This window comes from Dreissena polymorpha, chromosome 1, assembly GCF_020536995.1.
Source record: "Dreissena polymorpha isolate Duluth1 chromosome 1, UMN_Dpol_1.0, whole genome shotgun sequence".
Taxonomy (NCBI): domain Eukaryota; kingdom Metazoa; phylum Mollusca; class Bivalvia; order Myida; family Dreissenidae; genus Dreissena; species Dreissena polymorpha.
In genome coordinates this window covers 211,255,546-211,273,750 of record NC_068355.1, presented here as the reverse complement: position 1 = coordinate 211,273,750, position 18,205 = coordinate 211,255,546, and the positions used below count along the sequence as shown (strand labels likewise).

Genomic DNA, 18,205 nt, shown 5'->3' with positions numbered 1-18,205 from the left:
TTATCATCAGGTAAACTCATACAACTCCATATTTTTGTTAATAATTGTTAAACATTAAGGTAGTAGTGAAACAAATTGGATTGTAGAGGTATCCATGTACTAAGAACAAATTTCTAGTTGCTTATATTGTTTTTACAGCTGGTATTGTTAACGTTGAACAAGCGAGAAAAGATCATTAATGCTCCCCCACCCCACAAAAAACAGGCATGACTTATTATTAAAGTCTATTCCCAATATTTTTAAATAATTACAACTCCTGTTACATTCATATGAATGCTGCATTATGGTTGGATTTGTTCATGTGACCGATTTTTCATTTTCCGATGAACCCACATCGTATTCAAATTAAAACATGAATCTCATAGCGCTACTTTTTGATCATAAACAAGTTGCCGAATTGACGTAATGTTTTGCGCGAAACTTAGGCCAGAGTTTTTTAATAAAATGATTTTCGGACCAGCCAACTCTTATTTTTGACGAAACCAAAAAAAAAAAATTTATATAATTTCAATCTCGGATTTTTTTTTCGGGTGCCAAAAGCCAGGTTTTAGACACAAAACGCGTGTCGGGTTTTAGAGAAGTGATTTATTTAAAGCGTTTACCGATATCGCATTTAAATGTATCATAAGCGCTTTTGTAACATCGATCATTTTTACTGAAAACATGCAAAATGGTGGCGAGACCACGATGACTTTATACTGGTTTGGACTTCTTATTTACCAGGATGCTACAACAACAAAACAATTTATCAAAGCCACAAGTGGCCAAACAATTGGCGATGTTGTGCGCAAACATGTTGTTAACGAACACGACGAACTCGCTTCACTTGAAGCGTCTAAGTCAATGATTGACACAGATAAGGTTAAGTGTGACCCAACTATGCCAGTGAATGTTTTGGTCGAGAGCGACTTAAAATGCATACATGCTATTTTAAAGTACCAAACCCCACAGGATCGTAGTATTATAAAAGAAAATGCATTTGATGTCCTAATGGCGATGAGGAGGAATTACTGCTACCTTCCATCTGCAAGGTACACCATATGTAAAGTATTTAAGAAATTTTACAATTTTAAGCGGGTATATACGATTTTGTCAAATATTTATGAATTTATATAAAATGTGTAAAAAAATTATTATATATATATTTCAATATAAATTAAAATAAAAGTGATGAAGAACATGTGTCGAAAAATGCGAAATAAGCCAGATATCTGAAATAGAAAACGGCTGTACAGCCGAATTCGCCACCATGTATACCATACATGTGCGATGTGCATATAAACTTAGTTTAACGGTTTATTTGAATTCCTGCAACGATACCTATTCATACGACACACGAACACTATCTCCGATCCTAATACAAAGACGAATGCTTCGGTTATTGTAGGAAAATATGTACGTCACTATCGGCTCATGGCGCTAATTTGTCTTTGCTACATTTTATGAAATTCGGCTTTAATGTATATTTTTTCTTGCCTATTTTGTGTTATTGTAACATATTTTATCAATATATTACAATTAAACACATATAAAAAATCGTATATACCGTCTTTAATATATGCAATATATTCATTATTTGGCAAACCTGTCATTGCAATTAGCAGGCTGACCAAAAGTAATGATTTTATTTATTTTTTATATTAACCCTTTCAGTGTGAGAAACGAATTTTGAAGGCCTTTGCAAACAAATTGGATCCAGATGAGACGCCACAGAACGTGGCGTCTCATCAGGATCCAAACTGTTTGCTATTCTGATAGTATTCTTTGAAAAAAAATCGAAGAAAATGCTATTAAATTGTAGCAATTCAGCAGACGCCATTTAAGCAGACTACAAATTTCCAAGCATGCAAAGGGTTAATTGCTTTATAATTGATAAAATACAAATCTGTTTTGATAGTCTTGGCAAGGTGGTATATTTGACTTTAATAGTGACTTTTAAAAGATCTGTTCTTCATCAAAATGTAACATTGAAGGACATACTGTAGCCACTTTTTTCAAGGTACAATGTATTAAATTGAACTCATGTGTCATAACCATGAAGTGTAGATTTGCCGTACACTTTCCATCACGAGTGAACTATCTATCTATTTATACTGTCAATCAACCTTTCAAGCATTATAGGCAGATATGGACATTATCGAGTCCGTTTCTTGGGAAGAACCAGTACTTGGTGTCTATGGAGGAGATAATGAGAACGCTCCCCCATTTAATAAATCCAGATATTCTTGTTCAGTTATAATGTAAATATTCAGGGGTGTGATTGAGGCAAAGTCAGAGGGGAGGAAAATTCTGTTTACTGATTTTGACTACGCGAATGGCGCGCATAACACAATGACAAACATAAAAACAGACATAAAAATAAACAACTTTTTGTATTCATAACAATATTTCTTTATAAAAACCTGTTAAACTTCACATTAATCATACTGAGGATGCAAAGTAAACAGTGAAGCAAGTATTTATTGTAAGAAATAGCAGCAGTTTTTAATGTATTGAATGACAGTTAATAGACTAAATATAAACAATCACATTCAGGGATTTTTTTTGCCAGAAATTACAGCCGATATTCGGCTGCTTCCCAATTGCAAAAGATGACGTTTTTTTCCTAAAAATTTGATTAAAATTTCCCAAAAAAAGACAAAATTTTCCCAATAAAGCAAATAAGATTACAATGTTATTTAGCAATAATTTCGAACGAGTGCCGATCGAGTTGCCGAGTCGTCGCCGAACAACAACTGACTTACGTATTTTTTGCGAATTTAGCCGAATCATTTTACGTTGCTATCCACATCTCTCTCTATATTGCGGAGGATACCGACGATAGTCAATGTATCCCGATTGTAAACGCCTGTTTTTACACAAGCCAAAGATGGCGGCAAGCAGACGAGAAATTTACAATGAGCGGCGAAAATGATAAATAACATTCAAATTAACAACGGATATCATATGGTTATTACGGAATAATTTAATGCGTGTGTCAATTAACGCAAAATACAACGTTTGAGATAAAAACATCAAATATTTATTACAAATCTTCACAGTGAATGTGCATCACGGAAATCAGTGTTGGGAAATTGGAGTTAGTCTACCGTTACTCACAAAGTTAATGCATTTAAGATGAGTAGACTATCGTTCGAAAATGGAAAGAGACAAACATGATATGATTTATATGTTAGTGGATCTGTGTAAAATCAGATTCATATGCATATTCTGCTTTATTATGTTTGTCACGCTTTACAGTTTACTGAAATAGCATTGAAGTGCAAGATCATGAAGATGTTGAAAGGTAAAGAAATGAAATACATTATTTTAACTCTATTTAATACATCATTGACATAGCAAGACCACTAAAGCGTTTTTTTTATAAATATTTGTTAATGTTTTCACCATATGATATTTAATTTAAAAGAATACTGAATTAAATTCTTACTGTTAAAGAGATTATAATTAAATGGTATATTTAAGAATCTATATAGATTATTGCAAGTTCAATATGAATGTGGAAGGATATTAACTTAACATTGTCTTCATTGTAAGAACACATTAAATTAGCACTTTATAATATACACTACGCGCCCCGCGATTTTTGCCTAAATCACCGACCACCGCGTTTGGGCCAACGTGGCAAGTCGCAGTGATTCGCCGCAAATCGCTGTGAATCCACTCTGTGGTTGATTCACGGTGATTCCGCCGTGATTTCACTGCGACCATCTGGCGATAAAGATCAGCTGTAGAATCATTGCGAAACACCGCAAATCGCGGTGACTACTAGACTTAGATCACATTGGATCGCGAAAATGTATTCAAATATGAAAGTAAACACCGTACTTGTTGAATGTCGAATCCTGATTTCCAAACAATATCTTTATTTGTTGAAATGACAATTGTACAGTACGGCTCACACAAAACCAACAAAGTTCGCAGCTACAGATTCTTTTGTTCTGGAAGTTTCTCTGCAGCCACAACGAGTATTCACTCCGAAAGAAACAGGTACAGATAATAACCTGATATTTTTACTTTTACGCGATTGTTTTAACATTTCGTCAGCTTCTCTGCATACTTCATACAATTACCATCGGATGTCATCTGTCAATGATTGTGTAGGTCATTAACCATACCGAAGAAATTTACATAGTTTAATATCGGAAATGAGACTTGCTTTAAACGTCGAAATAAAAGATATCTATTTGCTTAAGAGTTGCTAAAGTACACAGACGACACAAATATAAATAATGTCGACCATTTGAATAAAATCAAATGTTGGTTTATTTGTAAAATAAATACTTTCACTTCGTCCCGATTTTCAGAAAATGACTTAAATGTGCATCTAAATTTAAATTTACACATTGCTTCAGTTAATGTACGTGTCTCCAATCGCCATGCTTTGGGCTGCTAGATCTATTTAATAAAATAGTAGCGTGTAAAATTAATTTAATGAAACATTAGTAAACGTTTGTCTTAACAATTTCTCGAGCAATGTTGAACAGCATATACTTTTGAAAATGGAAGCTGTGAGCGTTCGGAATTATCGTTATTTTAAATGTTTCAAACATAGTTTGTTACACTTAAAATTAGGCGGTGAATCGTTTGATTTGGTGGCATTTTGTTTCATTTCGGACCCCATGCAATTTTTCAGATCATAATCTCTGTGCTTTATTACTCGAACTTGTTAGTTTCTGACCACATGTGCTACTAAATGTAACTATCAGACTGTGTATTATGGTCCATGCAAGTTGCTTGGGCCCGTGTTGATGATCCCTAAATGTTAGATAAGCATGTGCACTGTTGATTAAGTTGGTTAACCGTTTGTACAAAAGTTCTACTGAAAACCGCCGACTGCGTCTTTGTTTTATTATCCAATCAAGCCCCAAACATCCAATATCCGGTGTATTACCAGAAACAAACTTAAGATAAGCACGCGTCGTCTGTCAAAACAATGATTGTATGGCTGTTAACATTTTGAAGTAGCTCACACAGTTAATTCCCATATATGCTCTCAGAAAAAGACTTTGACAAATTCAATAAACAGATATTGGTTTATTTTCACAAAATAAACTCACTTTCTCGATTCCCAGAAAATGATGTGTACATGTTGCATAAAATCTAAATATAAATTAAGATGTTTATTGGTCGTTGAAGAAGATTATGAACTGTACATGACACTTAAGTGTGTAGTCAGTATACAATACAATAATTGTTTAATAATGAAGGAACTGAAACAGCGTAACGGTTACAATACAGCGTGTATGACATTCTTTAGGACTCTTATCGTCAATATTAACCAGAATTCGCTTTTAAAATGGAAATCGGGCATATGTGGGATTATCGAGCAATGGATAAAGACGGAAGAAGTTGCATGTATGTGATTGAGACAGTTGAAACGTATTCATCGAGGAATCGAGAGACTCGGGGAAAATACGATGATTACATTACAATCAGTTATGAGTTCTCCATGGCTTCAAACTGTTAATTGCATAATCAAAAACGCAATTATCACTCCTCCAGTTGCGGTATCATACCCATAGGTGCGAACACTGTTTTGTTTTATACGCAGCATTTAAAAAGACAAAAATAACCTGTAAGGGACATGGGTGTGAAATACATGTTGACATTTTAAAAAGGCTACTCTCTTATATCTGCCAACAATGCTAATAATCCCATATTGCTATAATCTCTGTGAAGATTAGACACGCACATGTAACGTAGGAAAATCGTTCTTCACCGCGTTGACCATGAGCGCTGTGAATCGCGGTGAATCACCGCGGAGAATTCACCGCGGAGATGATATTTATAGCATACACGGTGATCATGCTCGACCTAGCGTGATGAAACGCGCAAGATCGCGTTGATTTTTCACCCGAAATAAAAATAATGACCACTGCGTGTCGGTGATTTAGGCAAAAATCGCGGGACGCGTAGTGTAAAAATGCTGTCAAACATACTTTAATAATTTTAATTCTGTTCTTCTAATCATATTTAAAATGTTTCCCAATTTCATGGTTTATTGCGCTATTTTTCCCAATTTCATGGTTTATCGCGCTAATTTTCCCAATCCAAAAGGCACAGGCTGTAAGAAAAAAAATCAAAAAAAATCACTGACATTTGAGTGTTCTTCTGGTGTTAATGATGAATTAACTGAGTTAAATTAATATATTTAATTTGTTTACCTTTCAATATCTTGCATTTCACATCTTCACTCAGTTCAAAGCTATTTCAGTTAACTGAACAGCGTGACAAACATAATAAAGCAGAATATGCATATGAATCTGATTATACACAGACCCACAGACATATAAAAATCAAATCATGTTTGTCTATTTCCATGTTCGAACAATACTCTCTAAATTGTTTTACTTCGCGAGTAGACTACACTCCAATTTGCAAACACTGGTTTCCGTGACACAAATTCAGTGGGCACATTTCTTAACAAAATATGTGTTGCTTGTATCTAAAACGTAGTCTTTTTTTTGACAAACACATTTCATTATTCCTATCAGACTAGGTGATGTCAGTCGTTTATTCGATTGCTATTTGTTATTTTAATAATCTTAATTTTCTCTTCACAATGGCGCCATTTGCAAACAAACCACAGAGCGCATTTTAAGAACACGATTTTAATTGGAAGATTGGGAAACGACAGCCAATTATATGGCTCGTTTTAAAAATGCTTAGGTAGAATCTACCAGTGTAAAATGCGGAGAGATTTCGCGGGCCGCGGATATTTCGGGTCGCTTATGAAATACGTTCGCGGAATCGGTGGTAGCCCCTCTCCCCCACATTTTTTAAAACGAATTTACGCAAATCTTAGAAGTGACATACAGGACAAACCGATCCGCGGAAATCCGCGGATCCGCGGAAAAATCACACCCCTGATATTTACTGCAGATTAAGAGCTCGTTACAGAGACATATACTGTGTACTCTATAATGCGTTTTCAATATATTGTTTCTTTGCATATGTGTGCAAAATTTCCCCCATTGGCCTATTAAAATTGATTTGTACTTGTGTCATGATCATGACTATGTTAACCATTGTTTGGTAATAACATTGTAAGATGATGATAATAATAATTCCATGCTATGCTGTGTGTCATGTTTTCTGCGTATTTTTATAAGTTGATAGTATTCATTTTAATTTAGTTTCATACTGCATATATTGTAAAAAAAAATGTGTTATTCTATCTCTACATAATTCCTCTTTGCTATAAGATTGTAGTGGGAAACTTGTACAGCTTTGTGTTTTACAATTTTAAATAACCATTACAAGCTTAATCTTGTTAATTTTGTAACTAATAGATTTTGGTTTGTATTTTCTTTTAATACTCAAGCAACACTTGGCGTGTTTCATTTTTGAATTACATATAAAAGATGTTGTTTTGATAGAGGAATATTAAAGTGCCTAGGCAGTGACATAGGGGATTGGAAAACAGATTAAGATTTTTTAATTTGAAGATTGACTTTGCCAGAGTTTTTTTTAATACAGATGTTCATTTTGTCTTAAAAGGAATTGCTTGCAAAAGACATATTTGCGTGTTTGTGCATTTTCATTTGTAACAGAAACTGTTTCGATTTAAAGAAAATTATGCAACTATAATTATATTCGTATGAAATGCAGGTCTGTTAATAAATGTGTTTATTGCTAAATATTTGTATGAGAATGTTTAGAACATAATAAATTTCATTGACATTTATTATTTTGGTCATGAAATCTAAAAGAACTTCATACCATAACATTTTTAGCATAGTGCATTTTTGGTCACCATCTTTTTTTTTCTTTTTTTTTCCCCGTCTTCCTACTGGACACTTTTTGGAAAAAAATCTGAAAATCATTTTATAAAAAAAACTCTGGCCTTAATGATGTTGCTTTTTATTGGTCAATAACGAATGACGTTATATTTTTTGCACGAACTTCAACGATATTCACGGTTGATGGAGATGAAACCGAAACTGAAAATAGATTCATACGCTAGGTTAAAAAGGACTTGTATGGCCCTTGCCATGATAGAATTGTTGTAATTATAAGAATTGAATAGCATTTTTCTGCATTTTATCGGGGTATGAACTGTCAGGAAAATACGCCTTATTAATAATAAACGCCATCAAAGTTTATGCAAATTAGGCGTAATTTTCCCGACAGTTCATACACAGATGAAATGCAGAAAAATGCTATTCAATTCTTAAATAAGACAGCGATGAAAATCAATATATTGTTCAATAAACTGACTTGAACTGATTTTTGCAAACACATGCTTTAAGTGTATTGAAATTTAATTATTAAATGCATTTACTGATGGCATTACTGTAATATATCTGTACAATGTCCAATGTCTTACAGTGTTATATTATAATTAATAATCTACTTCAAAGATTGTTATAATGGGTATTACAGGTTCTAAAACTGACTTCTAAACATTTATAATTTCATGTTATAAGCTTCTGTGACCTTTTACCTATTGACCTCAAAACAGATTGACCTCTTAATCTTCCTAGATGTAAACATAAAGCATTTTGCATGCCTGTAGGTCAAAGCATTCTCTAGATATCCTGTGGAAACAATTGGTCTACTGACCAACCGTCAAACAGACCAAAGGACAGATGCAAATCAAAATAACTCCTTATCTTAGAAGAGGTCCTTGATTTCTTAATAGTCTCAGTATGAACAATCTAGCCTGTGATGAGCGGCTTATAACATGCCACCTGGTCTACTACATGTATTGCCAAATATGTTTTGTCGTTATTTAACCTATTGCAATTATTTTGCTTTTGTTGTTGTCACATGATCTATTTGTGGAAAAGAAGACGCCATTTTTTCATGTTTTAAAGAAGGATCCAAGACATTGGCCTATTGTTTATTTATATGTGATATTGAAATTTCATACTTTAGCAAGCCTAGAGCCAATGATTTTTAAAAATTGGGAATATATGAATAATATTTTGCAATTTACTTTATACTAAGCGAAATAAGAAAAATGACAACTTTAAAAAAACAAGAGCACCGTCTTGCGGGTGCAGACCGCTCATCTATTTTCTTTTTAAAGGTGAAGGGACTCTCAATTTCAATCACAAAGGAGGGAGGGGTGGAGTGAAGATGGGTGTAAAGTGTGGGGTGTGGACATTTATTACATTATCTTCCAAAAATGCGAAAAAAATGCAAAAAAAAAAAATTAAAAAAATTCCCTTCTGATAGCATGAAAGTATTTTAAGTTTGAAAGCAATAGCCTTGATACTTTAGAAGTAAAGTGGATCGAAACACAAAATTTAACCATATATTCAAAGTTACTAAGTCAAAAAAGGGCCATAATTCCGTAAAAATGACAACCAGAGTTATGCAACTTGTCCCTTTACTGTACCCTTATGATAGTTTGCGAGTGTTCCAAGTATGACAGCATTTTCTATGATACTTTAGGGGTAAAGTGGACCAAAACACAAAACTTAACCAAATTTTCAATTTTCTAAGTATAAAGGGCCCATAATTCCGTCCAAATGCCAGTCAGAGTTACATAACTTTGCCTGCACAGTGCCCTTATGATAGTTAATAAGTGTTGCAAGTATGAAAGCAATAGCTTTGATACTGTAGGAATAAAGTGGATCTAAACACAAACGCTATTTTCAAATACACAAAACCTACAAATGTCAACAGTAAATCGGGTCATTCAGTCCGTTTACTCCGCCTAAGAGCTACTGTTTTCAATGAATTTCTCAGCGAGTGGCCAATATTGATTTTTCCAGCTCTCATTCAAATTCTTCTTGGTAAGCGTATTAGCCAATCAGCGCACAGGCGGCCGAATACACGCCAAAACCATGTGAAGCTATGCAATAAGTTTACATTTGTTCGCAGATCAATACTGACAAATCTCAACGAATGTAGCGCTGTAGATGAAGGGTCATTAAGTAGTTTTTTAGTTAGAGAAAACTTTTCCACATTAAATAAATAAAAGATAGTAGAGACCTCTGCGCTACGAAGTTTTTATTCAGCAATCAAATAGTAGTCCATTTTTCCCCAAAGAAGAATTTCTTATCTTGCAGTGAATAATTAAATCTAGAAATTATTTTGAAAATTTGGAGGGGGGGGAATTCCCCGATTTAAACACAACAATTTTTATATATATATATTTTTTAAGATGTTTCTCATGATTATTATATCTCAATTCTATTTCAATTTAAAATTGTCAAACATACTTAATTATAAAAAAAAAGAAATGAATATAGTGCAAACATGCATAAATATAGAATTAAATTGCTACGTCATGACCTTCGACATTGTAAATGGCGGATGTATTCAATGTAAATTAACATTTAACCCGCGTTCAATTCAAAAATGGTGATTCAAATTACAAGTAATGGTGATCTAATAATGGAGAAAGCATTAACTGGATGTCACAAACATTTGGTAAGGTTTGTTAAACCAGATAACAACAAGGACAATTCGGATTGTTTAAGTTAAACTACTACTGGTAAGGCATTCTTAAACTGATATATTTCGGACATGTATAATAATCGGATAAACAGTAATAGATATACTAGATGTTCCATGCATTTAGATGTGTTTTTTGTACAAAAGCTATCATATGGATGATGATAATATAATGAGGATAAATATGTGATGGAACGTTGCTACCGGTACATATCTTAAATTACTTAAATGTGTTAAAGACTTAAATGTGTTATTAAGAAGTAGATTTAATGAGCATTTATTGTTTTTACATGGTATAGTGATAGAAATAATAAAAATTTGTACAATGAACTTGTTTTGTTTTTTAAATCTTAAAAGTCCTGAGTCGATTTTTTTCACACAAATTATTGATATTTTGTCCTTATCTTTGTGTACCAATTCATTAAAATATGTTGTGTTATTTATCATGGTATTTTTATTTAATAAAGCAATATAACTTTTTAAGATATTGTATTACTCTTAGGGCATATTTTTATTTAAAAAAATGAATAATTCAGACAAAAACACAATAAACGCGCTTCAAAATTGACCCCAATTTCAGTCCAGGGGCATTGATGACTCCTGGTTTTTAAAATCTATTGAAATCCCTGATGATCGGTCCTCGCAGTGATTTTTTACAATTTTTCTCGTCTGAGTCCTGGGACTCCATAACCTGCAAATCGACGAGTCCCTAAATCGAAATAAGGAGTCGGGTTTTCCTCGCTTCATTGGAAAGAGGCCCTAGCCTATGGATTTTGGGAAGAATTCTCGCTAAAATTACTGCTTTGGGAAATGAAAATGCTGGCGTCAGTAAGGCTCTTTGGAAAAACTGCATGATTTTATAAGGCTGAAAACCCCTGCGACTGTGAGTCCAAGTATTAAACTTTATTATTTTTTTATGAAAATTCTATGCATTTTTGGGACTCACATAACTCAAAACTTTGCATCCCCAGATATTTTTATGAGTCCAGAACGCAGGACTCACGGTTAAAAAAATTCACTGTTCTCGATGCTCTCAAATTGCGTCACCTGATTCACACATGTTCAATGGAAATTCCCCCATCCCACAATTCAATTTGTATATGCACTCGTGTAAAATGGCGGACATTTGAGTTTATGAAATTCTTTGACACATTCATTGTCAATATTGGCTGTATTTTGGTATTGAAAATATAAATCGTAATAATACTGGATTATCCGGTAATGGATAGAGTTGGAACATGCAAAGATCTATCAATATTATATGTTTATTTATAGATTTAAGGAACATGTTTGTATTCATTGAAATCACAATCCGTAGGGTCTATTAAAATTATGAAATAAAAGTGGGATTTCAAAATTTATGTTTGGGACGTCCAAAATTTATGGTTTGGTAGTCAGGACTTCCAACCTATAAAAGCTAGCGGAAGTGCTGTTAATTATTAATAACTAACGGAATATAAATGTGTGAGATACCTGTGAATTGTTCCAACACATGCAGAGCAGCACAGCTGACTGTGGTCATGGCAAAACTGTGTCAGTGTTTCATCCTCATGCACCTCACACTTCCTGAGAAAATCTTCCACCGCCTTAGAAACTGGCCATTTCTTAATATCCTCCCTTCCACATGTCATATGTTTTGTAAAAAACTGACTATGCAGGATAACACATTTTTTACAATAAAACCTTAAACATTTTTCACAATAAATGTCTGCAGATTCCGTAAGATTCTGCTCTAAACAACGTGTGCAAGAAAAGTCTTCAACCATACGCAAACGTTTTGGAACCGAAGACAATGAACCTGTTTCCATTTTGTTACTGTTTATAATGTTAAAACCTTTTTGTTCAAATCGTTCAAGTATATTTCTTGTGAAATATGAAAGAAATAAAGCTAGATCCAAAAGTTTATCAACCTTAGAAGTTAAAATTAACACTGAAACACAAATAAATTCAAACACAAGATGTGCGATAAAACTTTTCAACCATAGGCCAACGTTTCAAAACATTAGAAATGAACCTGTCGCCAATTTTGATACTCTAGTGTATGAAGTTTTACATGTTAAAGTACATGTAGTTGAAGTATAATTCTGTAAAAATAGTCTATAATACTGTAACCCGGATGGTTACGGCTGTGTTGTATCCCAATAAACAAGACATCATAAATAAGATAGTTCACAGTTCACTTCTTTTAATAATGTAGAAATACTTTTCAGTCCTTTATGAAATACATGCAGACGAAAATTCAAATAGCAGTTAATCCTACAGTATAAATCAGGATCTGAAATATATAAAACAATAGAATGCTTAACAATAAAACAATTGTTCTGTTCTAGTGGCCTTAACATTTATTTTATATGACTCAACTACTCATATAAGATTTAGGTACAACAATGACAAAAATAATCATAAATACACAAATGCAGCATCAAAAACCTTAAAAACAAAGGATGTTTGTAAAACATGCATGCCCCCCATATGGGCTGTCAGTTGTAGTGGCAGCCATTGTGTGAATACGTTCTTTGGCACTGTGACCTTGACCTTTGACCTAGTGACCTGAAAATCAATAGGGGTCATCTGCGAGTCATGATCAATGTACCTATGAAGTTTCATGATCCTAGTCGTAGGCTTTCTTGAGTTATCATGCGGAAACCATTTTACTGTGTCAAGTCACCGTGACCTTTTACCTAGTGACCTGAAAGTCAATAGGGGTCATCTGCGAGTCATGGTCAATGTACCTATGAAGTTTCATGATCCTAGGCGTCAGCGTTCTTGAGTTATCATCCGGAAACCATTTTTCTAAGTCGAGTCACTGTGACCTTGACCTTTGACCTGAAAATCAATAGGGATCATCTGCGAGTCATGATCAATGTACCTTTGAAGTTTCATGATCCTAGGCATAAGCGTTCTTGAGTAATCATCCAGAAACCATTTCGGGTCACCGTGACCTAGACCTAGTGACCTGAAAATCAATAGGGGTCATCTGCGAGTCATGATCAATGTACCTATGAAGTTTCATGATCCTAGGCTAAGCGTTCTTGAGTTATCATCCGGAAACCATTTTACTATTTCGGGTCACCGTGACCTTGACCTTTGACCTAATGACCTCAAAATCAATAGAGGTAATCTGCGAGTCATGATCAATGTACCTATGAAGTTTCATGATCCTAGGCCTAAGCATTCTTGAGTTATCATCCGGAAACCATCTGGTGGACAGACGGACATACGGACGGACCGACATGTGCAAAACAATATACCCCCTCTTCTTCAAAGGGGGGGCATAATAATGAGTTAAAAATATATCATTCAACACATTGATACAATTTCTACAATTCTTACCAATTTATGGAATTGAGTCCCTTTCTCTTTCACTTCAGTCCCTCCTCTTTTAACCTGCTGGTGCTGTAAATTCGAGCATGCAAACAGATATTATGGTGTATAAGCAGATACTCAGTGTATAAGTTGCTTTCTAAAAGTGAATTTATTAATTTGCTGTCATTCGCGAAATCATGTGAGTTGAACATTAAAAATGTTCAAACCATAGGCTCTGGATGTCAATGACAATCAGGGCTCCAGATAAGGTTTTGTGAAATTCTTAAATTACTACCAGATTGTAAAATAGAATTCTTTACTATGAAATTTTATTCTTAATGTTACTACTAAGTTTTGGAAAATAATTCTTTTTTTTTTTAAATGACCTAAAAATAAATAATAATGGTTATTTTCATGCAAAAAAAAATCAAAATAATCATACTAGCAACTTTATTTATACGAGTTCAACAGTGTCTTTTTAGTATTACATGTATACAATTGTATTTTTCCAATACCTTCATATGCCCAAACTGTGTTTAGATTGCATGCCTTAGATGAATTTTTACATATTTCACACTTAAAACGGATCTCCCCTTAAATCTTTTCAACGATTAGCCACGGGACTTGTCCCTTCCACTCGTTCAATGTTTTTTTTTGTGTTTAAGTTTGGACCCGGCGTGTCGCGTTTTTGTTTAGCCTTTCCGACACTGTCGCCAACTGAACATACAACATCGTATAAGAACTTTTTATGTCCCCCACTATAGTAGTGGGGGACATATTGTTTTTGCCCTGTCTGTTGGTCTGTTGGTTGGTTGGTTTGCGCCAACTTTAACATTTGCAATAACTTTTGCAATATTGAAGATAGCAACTTGATATTTGGCATGCATATGTATCTCATGGAGCTGCACATTTTGAGTCAAAATCGCTCATTTAATGTACACTTTTGCAGTATTTCAATATTCAAGATAGCAACTTGATATTTGGCATGCATGTGTATCTCATGGAGCTGCACATTTTGAGTGGTGAAAGGAACGGTCAAGGTCATCCTTCAAGGTCAGATGTCAAATATATGTGGCCAATATCGCTCATTTTATGAGTACTTTTGCAATATTGAAGATAGCAACTTGATATTTGGCATGCATGTGTATCTCATGGAGCTGCACATATTTAGTGGTGAAAGGTCAAGGTCATCCTTCAAGGTCAAACATATGGGTCAAAATTGCTCATGTAATGTCACTTCTGAAATATTGAAGCTAGCAGTTTTATATTTGAAATGCATGTGTATCTCATGGAGCTGCACATTTTGAGTGGTGAAGGGTCAAGGTCATCCTACAAGGTCAAGGTCATCCTACAAGGTCAAACATCATATAGGGGGACATTGTGTTTCACAAACGCATCTTGTCTATAATGTCTTTCTAAACATTTAAGCGTGTTTTTGGACGCTTTGCAGTTTTTTAGGACGCTCTCTCTGGGTGCCGCCATTGTTTTTTGACAGATAGACTGTATACGCCGCTTTTATTGGGAAAAAAAAGCGCTTTGTTAAACAAACCTGATAACCATTCTATATAAGCACCGCAAAGATCTTTAATATGCGAAAAGAACTCAATAAAAATCTTTACGAACCATGTAAAAATAATATTCGTTACTTGATTTTGTAATTCTTAATGGTACGACAAGATTTTAAAATAAATACGTAACAGACTTGAAAATATTTCGTAATTACGAAAATACGACCCTTATCTGGAGCTCTGACAATCAGGGTTCGCCAAAACCGTCGGTCTGCCAGTCCAGACCGGCAATTTTTTCTCGGGACCGACAAGTGAATTAAGATAATCGGTCCGACTGACCGACACAATCAAATGAAAAATGATTTCAAAAAGATCACTCAAAGTGTATAATATGCTATTGGATTAATAGAAAGTACATGCGTTTTGTTCAACTTCTGTCAAAATCCTTTTTTTCTTACCTTCATTTTGATGTTTTGATGTTTAAAGTTGGATTAGAAATCTTGTTTCAACAGGCATTTGTGAGCTTTTTGTTAAATAGTTTCATTATTATATTGTTCTGGGAAGGATATACAGTCAATCTTGTATTAAGAGACCACTCAAGGGAGTAATCAAAAGTGGTCTCTTAATAAAACGGTCTTTGAATACAAAAGGCCATTCTGGAAGAATGCTTACCCTCAATTTTAATCTATATGAAGGATTATCTCTTTTATCCACAATGATTTTAACTTTTATAATAAAATGAATATAAACACAATACATAAACAATATTTTACTTATAATGTGTTTTATTTTTCACTTATTATAAATTATCATTTATTATAAATCAATTGTGTGTACATATTTATTTGCAAAAACAACATAGACAAGGAAATATTTTTCCTAAGAACAAAGAATTTTGCTAAAAATGTGTAACAGTCTACATGTACATGTGTACAGCTAAAACTAGAAATAAATGTCAGAAGCCAAAAGCTATGATATATTATCACATGTATTTCTCTTTCCGTTTCTATATTGCGCGTTTTTTTTTCACCTGACACATTATTTTCCACGTCTTCAAGCACCTCGGCTTTACGCTTAAGAATGTTCTGAATTTGGGTTTTTCCGACTCCAATCTCGTCTGCGATTTTACGTGCACTTATACTCTTTGACAATTCCAAAACCCGAATTTTCTCGTTCAACGTTAACACTTTTTGTTTTGACATTTTAATTTCTGCATGTACGCTTAAGGAAATCTAACTCGATTATGATACATAATGAGCTGAAAAAATTAAAACACGTCAATTGAAAACAAACAATCAGACCTGGTTGGAAAATTTATTAAGTAAATAACAATGTGATTGGCTTACAAATATCTACTAATTAGCATTATTACAAATTGGTAATGTACGGATTTCGACAGATGTTGCCGATTAATAGTTTATTTTCCGCACTTCTCAGGAAATGTTTGTCGCGTACAGTGCATTGTTTCTGCACCTGTTATCTATACTCGAGAAAAATCGGCATTGTCTCTTAACGTTCCACATAGTAAACTTTTTAAGCTGTAGACTGTGCGCAATACGTTCCTCTATTATTCAACTCAATAAATTGATACGCAGTCTACAACAATACCGGTCAGAACCGGTCAACGAGACAAAGCATAATCATAATGGTTGTGAAAACAAAGCAGAGGTGTAACAGTACATCTTATCGGCTTAGATAAACAATTAACACGGATTTGTCCCTGAAAGATCGATAGATTAACCACTTTTACCTCCTAGTGGTCGCTTAATACAAGATTCGGACATCAAAATACACACAAATCAGCGGTCGCTGGTCGCGTAAGACAAAAGTCGCTTAATACAATATCATTATATAGCGGAAAAGCTCCGTGGGATTTCATAATGGTCGCATAAGACAAAGGTCGCTTAATACAAGTGGTCGCATCCACAAGATTGACTGTATTTTAATGTACATACCAACAATTTCTGAAATCAATATTAGATTTTTCACCCGATGTACAATATTTCGGATATTTTAAAATTCGGACATAGGGTTATTTAGGTGTTGATTTGTTGTTGATAAAAATTAGTATGTAGCAAAATGTTTTGTGTTATTTCAGACTACAAGAATGGATGGTGGTAATTATCATGGGCCTTTCTATCAAGAAATAGGTGTGCAAGACATTCATTTAATTGAATCTGGAAATCAACCACCTCAGCTAAGACAAAATATTTTAACAATAGCTAGGTGTTGTTTTAGAACTTGTGAAATTGGCTAATAAACAGAAATTGAAGTAATCCAAAGTGTGAATGGGCGTGTGCAATTAAGTCAAACTTGATTGGGTGTCACCAGGGCCCTCAATCTATAAAATCTGCGGCCTAAATTCGGCCGCAGTCCCCCACCTGAAAAGTATAATTTTTTCCCCTTTTTTGGGAGAAAAATTTCCCATAGGATTTAAAAAAAAAACAAGGGCTGTTTGTAAAACATGCATGCCCCCCCATATAGGCTGTCCGTTGTAGTGGCAGCCATTGTGTGAATATGATTTTTGTCACTGTGACCTTGACCTTTGACCTAGTGACCTCAAAATCAATAGGGGTCATCTGCGAATCAATGTACCTATGAAGTGTCATGATCCTAGGCAAAAGGTTCTTGAGTTATCATCCGAAAATCATTTTACTATTTCGGGTCACCGTGACCTTGACCTTTGACCTTGTGACCTCAAAATCAATAGGGGTCATCTGCAAGTCATGATCAATGTACCTATGAAGTTTCATGATCATAGGCGTATGCGTTCTTGAGTTATCCGAAAACCATTTTACTATTTTGGGTTACCGTAACCTTGACCTTTGACCTAGTGACCTCAAAATCAATAGAGGTCATCTGCGAGTCATGATCAATCTACCCATGAAGTTCCATTATCCTAGGCGTATGCTTCCTTGAGTTATCATCCGGAAACCATTTTACTATTTCGGGTCACCGTGACCTTGACCTTTGACCTA

The 18,205-nt window shown here is 34.2% G+C and overlaps 1 protein-coding gene across 4 annotated transcripts in view; it reads right to left on the bottom strand.

Annotated features, from left to right (window-relative positions):
* The window catches only part of LOC127864858 (uncharacterized), a 322,960-nt gene that overhangs the window by 11,046 nt on the left and 293,709 nt on the right, over window positions 1-18,205 (bottom strand). Inside the window, exons 2-3 of one of the 4 annotated variants that reach the window (XM_052404758.1) lie at window positions 13,747-13,809; window positions 11,887-12,688 (exon numbers count right to left, since the gene is read on the bottom strand). The exons of the other annotated variants lie outside the window; for them this stretch is intronic. Of the exons in view, the coding sequence (XP_052260718.1) occupies window positions 11,887-12,221 (335 nt within the window). The 5' untranslated portion in view covers window positions 12,222-12,688; window positions 13,747-13,809. The remainder of the gene's footprint in view (window positions 1-11,886; window positions 12,689-13,746; window positions 13,810-18,205) is intronic. 4 annotated transcript variants of the gene reach the window in all.